The 6,172-nt window shown below is 39.5% G+C and overlaps 1 protein-coding gene across 1 annotated transcript; it reads right to left on the bottom strand.

Moving 5' to 3' along the window:
- Window positions 1-306: 306 nt before the first annotated feature.
- LOC100671703 (olfactory receptor 2G6-like) lies at window positions 307-2,211 on the bottom strand. Its single transcript, XM_003421125.3, has one exon. The coding sequence runs from the start codon at window positions 1,401-1,403 to the stop codon at window positions 459-461; it is 945 nt and encodes a 314-aa protein (XP_003421173.2). The 5' UTR covers window positions 1,404-2,211; the 3' UTR covers window positions 307-458.
- Window positions 2,212-6,172: the final 3,961 nt, after the last annotated feature.

Raw genomic sequence — 6,172 nt, 5'->3', positions numbered from 1 at the left:
TTTCCCCTTTCAATCACCACTCCACAGGGCAACCACTATCTGACTTTTAAAGCCACAGATTTAGTTTGCCTGGCTTTGAGTTTTTGTATAAACGGATTCATACAACATGAACTGTTTTGTATCTGAGTTCTTTCACTCAACACTGTGTTTGTGAGAATCACTCATGTCATTCTATGTACTTACAGTTTGTTTATTCTCGTTCTTGTATAGTATTCCAATACATCATAGACCACCATTTATTTTTATCTTATCTTATTTAACTTTTCTCTACCCCCTAGGAAGTTTAGCTCCATGAGGACAGCTGTTTCTCTTTTTCGGTCACTGACATATCCCAAATACTTAGAAAGGGCCTGGTACATAATACGTGCTGCATGAGGATTTGTTGAGTTACGTTAAAAATAGCTTTAGCTGCTAAGAAGTTTTCCAGAGCACAAGTGATTGAGCCTGCAAGCCCTGTATTAACTCTTTCTTGAGGCTATGGTTCTCCCCACTAATCTCTTCAGTGCCCCTTTGACTTCCTTGTTTCTCAGAGTGTAAATTAGCGGATTCAGCAGGGGAGTCACCAGAGTATAGAAGAGTGCCATGCTTTTGTTCATATCCTGTGAGTAACTGGAGGGAGGCTCGAGGTACATGGAGATCAGCGTGCCAAAGAAAATGATCACCACCAGGACATGAGAACTGCAGGTTCCAAAAGCTTTCCGTCTCCCCTGTGCTGACTTTATCATCAGGACTGCACGGGTAATGTGACCATAGGACACTAAGATGAGTGAGAGAGGCACCACCAGGAAGAAGACACTGACAGCAAGGACTTCAGCCTCATTGATGGAGGTGTTGGTGCAGGCCAGTTTCAGCATCACTGGGACTTCACAGAAGAAATGATCCACTTGGTTTCTACCACAGAGAGGGAGAGTCATGGTCAATGCCGTCTGGACCACAGAAGTGCCAAAGCCTGTAAGCCAAGCAGTTGCAACCAACTGCAAGCAAAGCTGGGGATGCATGATCACCATGTAGTGGAGTGGGCGGCAGACAGCTGCATAACGGTCATAAGCCATGACAGACAGGAGGATACATTCCACTCCCCCCAGTCCCAAGGCAATAAAGAGCTGTGTGACACAGCCACCATAGGTGATGGTCTTGTCCTTCCCCTTGAAGTTGACCAGTGTCTGAGGGGCAGTACAAGTAGTCAAGCAAAGATCCATAAAAGACAAGTTGGAGAGGAAGAAATACATAGGGGTATGGAGACGGCATTCCAAAGTTGACAAAAGTATGATGGTGCTATTGCCTAGAAAGCTCAACAAGTAGGTGATTAGGATAACCACAAAGAGAACTGTCTCCAGATGGGGTCTGCCAGAGAAGCCCAAGAGAATGAATCTGGAGAAGGTGGTGCCATTAGCTCTTTCCATTGTGCTCTACCTGTTGGAAACAAGAGGCTTCTATATTTTACCATCTGTGTTTAGTCATGTGATTAGGGATTTGAGGTGTTTTCAGTCACTTCTTTGCAGGGAAGAGGGTGATAAATAGTCGTTTTTATGAATGCCTTCCATTTTACCACAACAACCATATGAGAACAACACTTGAGATGCATGAGAGAACTGAGGGTTAAGAAGACTCAGGAACTTCCCCAGGGTAACTCATCTAATAATTAGCAGGGAGCATTCAAACACCTAGGGACACTACCCTTTTATGATTGCATGAAATTTAAAGATAACTCGAGTATCTCCCTAAACTTTTCTGAATGAATTTCAAATCTGTACTCCCCCAATCTCTCAATATTGGTGCTCCATCAAGAAGTGAAATATTTCAAACTGCGCTCCCACTTCTGTGTTTTCTGTGGATATATAGAAGATAAAACCTACTCCTTACCAATTTTACTCAAAGGGGTGCAATACATTTTAATCTATAAACTAATGGAAGTTTTCATCACTGGAGTCTGTAATCAAGTTTCTAGACAGCTTCTATTGGAAAAGATATATGAATTTATGGTATCCAAACCTCACACTTTAAGAGTGCCAATTGGAAATAATCATCATCAATACTACTTTCAGCAAAAACCCAGGGAATAACTAATCCAATATCTAGTTTTTTGCCTTCTCACACTTTATAATTCCCTTTTTACTTTCTTCATAGTAATAGTTATTTTTTTCCCCAATTTCTCACTCTGTACTTTCTCAAATATCAACCTCACATAAATCATTGTCTTTTTCATTAAAATCAGTGGGCCTGCTGTTAGAAATAAACTATTTTCTCTCTGTCTCTCTTCTGTCTCAAACACATAGCATGATGCAATCTTAACAGTAAATATTACATGAATAAGAATAAACTAACATGAAACTCATCAAGGTCAGAGTCCTCAACTGTATTGAACTCCATAATGTCCCCATAGTCTAGAAAAGAGCCTGGCATATAGTAGACTCACACACACACACAAAAAAAACTTAAGTGAAAATACAAAGTAGGCTAAAAAAATAAGATTGCCTATAGAAAGTAAGTATAAGGGGTTATAGAAATGTACAACTGTTCAAGAGCAAAACAAAATAAAAATCTTGAAGAATCTTCATTAAAAAGTTATGTTATCTCCCAAATAAGGAACTCTCCATATACTCACAGTGGTAAGCCTATTCTATGCTAGAGACACACGGTAATACACAGTCATGAATATTGCCATTTTAGGTTGTTATTTAGTCCTATGTTGCATGTAACCTTGCAGGACTCTGTTAATCGCTTGTAAACGTCACTTTTCTGTTAGCAAAATCCATAATCTAGAATCCATAATCTCCACCCCGTCGTTTCTGTTGGATTCTAGAAGCCCCTAACTCTTTTTGTTTCTCAAGCATTTCAGTGATTGCTTTGGTGGCAAAGGATGATAAGATGGCATCATATTATTCCAAAGGATGCCAAAGGATGAAATTAATTTGGAATAATATCTTCTAAAATGCAATAAAAATGAGGATAAGGATATTGGATTCTAAATATAGATGTGCCATCCGTAAGCTTTGAGATTCTAAATTCCGCACCCCTATCCCCCCTTGTGGAAACCCTGGTGACATAGTGGTTAAATGCTATGGCTGCTAACCAAAGGATTGGCAGTTTGAATCTGCCAGGCACTCCTTGGAAACTCTGTGGGGCAGTTCTACTTTATCCTATAGGGTCACTATGAGTTGAAATCGACTCGACAGCATCGGGTTTGGTTTTTTTTTTTTTTTTTTGGAATCCCTCCTTGTAGGCTAGTTTACCCTCCCAAGTAAAATACATAAGGTCATTAGCCTTTAGCTATTAGCATATTTTGAATAACAGAAATAGCACATTCTTCATGGCAGCTTGGTTCTTAACTTCTATGCCTTCACATTTTCAGGCCTTGTTTCAAAATACCCAGAATCATAAAATTGGCATTTGTCTATTAAAAGTTGCTGGTGCATACTTTTGCTTTTCCTCTCTATTTGTGTGTCTTAAGAGTCACAGAGAAAGAGTTTCTCCAGTTGGCCATGGTGCCCAGTTGAATACACTATTATTTCCCAGAGATCACTGCAATGTCTCACAACTTAGTTGAGAACAGGATTTGAGTGATTTTTTTCTTCTTAGGGATGCACAGAGGTGATCTGAATCAAGAAAGCATATAGAAACATATAAAATTCATTCTGACCACAAAAGTAACTTTGAGCCCTGGTGGCACAGTGGTTAAGCATTCGGGTGCTAACCAAAGGTCAGCAGTTAACATGGAAACCCTAAGGGGCATTTCTGCTCTATCCTATGGGTTGCTATGAGTCAGAATTGACTTGATGGCAATGAGTTTTGGGGTTTATTTTAATATAAATTGCAACATGATATAATTTAATCACGCCTGCCAAGTTGGTAGCAATTCTTTATGCATTAGTAAGGCTCTCCTATTCCAAGCTCACAAATGAGTTACAATGTGATCATTATTTTCTTAAAAGATCATTATTGATAACGTTGCTATTTCTGTTATTTCTATTGGTGTGTGGCTAGCTAACAACTACAGTAACAGGAAAAACTGATTCCAGTTCATTGGCGGGACTATCCAATAAAGGTTTTTCACATATACACATCTTTTTTACATTCTACAGATCTCAAACAAACACAGGATGCATGCTTATAAAATCTAGCTTCTAGCGTTTGGTTTAAATGGGAGAGAAATGGCCACACAGTATTGCTTCTCTAAAGCCAAAATCCATTTCTATGAAGTTGATTCCAACTCATAACTGCCCTACAGGACAGAGTAGAACTCCTCTACAGGGTTTCCAAGGGTGTAATCTTATGGAAGCAGATTGCCACATCTTTCTCCCATGGAGCCTGCCTGGTGGGTTTGATCCGCTGACTTTTCAGTCAGCAGCCCAGTGCTTAAGCATTGGGCCACCACAGCAGGGATACTTAGCTGGCCTAGAGTTCAGATTCCTCTTTCAATCTATAACCTAATCTAGGTAAATAGCAAATGCATTTACAGACATCAGATGTGCAGATAGCACCACACCTTTATTGGGCCTAAGGAATCAGGAGAATAAAGAAAAACCTCAAGGCTTTGGGAACATTTCAAAGGCTGTTGAATTATGAATATGGTATTGTCTCCCATCAAAGAATAACTAAGATTGCACAGACATCCACCTACCTTCCGGAAGAAGCAAGAAAGTCTTTAAAGGACCGCTACAGTTCTGTGAAACTAGAACATTGACATGTTGATGGGAAAGTGAATACAAGGCAGATGAAACCACACGAATGCTGGTCTCTCAAATATGGTAATTTCAGTGATTAGCAAGTGATGTTGTTTGGTCTTGGAACTGGAGAAAAGGGCTAGGGGATGAAGTTGGAAAAACAGAATCATTAGAATATATTAAGAATATATTTACAATATACCTTTAAAAACAAGCCATTCTTGGACAGGATAGTTCTTGAAAATGCTTAACCATCAAAGGCAAGAAAAGTGAAAAATGCTACTCACTCAGGTTCTGACAAAGGTAACATCAATTTTTTTTTTTTTAATTACTGTTAGTATAAATGTTTCATCTCCAAGTTTTCCCAGGAACAGTTTCCACTCATTTTATAGAGTGTTTGAATGCATCAGAAGGAGTAGAAATTAGGGCAGACAATTGAGCCTGTTACCAAACAGAGGGTGGAAATCTGTGAATTCAATGGAATCTTCCACGAATAAAAGAGCTAATGTTATACCTGAGGGTTATTTTTATGAGCCACCAAATTCAATGTATATGCTTTAGGGACTGAGATGTTTGAAGAAGTTTCTGTTTTTTAGTGGCCCCAAGAGTGCCTTGCCCTACGTAACTCATTAGCTTCAGTTCAAGTATCCAGAGTTTGACTGCTCCCCAGAGGGAGGCCCTGGAGAAGTGACAAGAGATAGTCCATCTTTTCCTGCCAAATTGACTAGGAGTGAGCCTATTATTTTTGTTTAACATCCATTTCTCATGTTAGTTGTTCTGATTGCAATTATTTTGGTCACTCTTTAAATTTTCACCCTTATTTTAAGAACTATCATTTCTTCCTACCTAAAAGAGAGAGAAAAAAACAAAAGATATTTGCAAATACCTTTTTTCACCAGCATAAATGGCAACTATACACATGGATCTCGTCAGATGGAATACACAGGAATTAAATTGACTACATCTGTGGAAAGAGATGATGAAAAAGCTGTATATCATTAGTCGGAACAAGGCCAGAGGAGGACTGTGGATCAGACCATCAATTATGCATATGAAAGTTCAAATTGAAACTGAAGAAAATTAGAACAAGTCAACGATAGCCAAAGTACGACCTTGCGTATATCCCACCTGAATTTGGAGACCACCTCAAGAATAGATTTGATGCATTGAACACTAATGACTGAAGATCAGGTGTTTTGTACAATGACATCAAGGACATCATACATGAAGAAAGGAAGAGGTCGTTAAAAAGACAGTAGAGGAGGATGGGGCCAAGATGGCTGACTAGGTAGACGCTACCTCGGATCCCTCTTGCAACAAAGACTCGGAAAAACAAGTGAATCGATCACATACATGACAATCTATGAACCCTGACCAACAAACACAGATTTAAAGAGTTGACCTGAGTGACAGAGACCAAGAACGAACAACTACGGGGAAGCAGCGACTGTTTTCGGAGCCTGGAGCCAGCGTCTCAGACAGGAAACCTTGGCGCCGGGCTTTGGACT

This window comes from Loxodonta africana, chromosome 1 (assembly GCF_030014295.1).
Source record: "Loxodonta africana isolate mLoxAfr1 chromosome 1, mLoxAfr1.hap2, whole genome shotgun sequence".
Taxonomy (NCBI): domain Eukaryota; kingdom Metazoa; phylum Chordata; class Mammalia; order Proboscidea; family Elephantidae; genus Loxodonta; species Loxodonta africana.
This window is presented reverse-complemented; position numbering and strand designations above follow the sequence as displayed.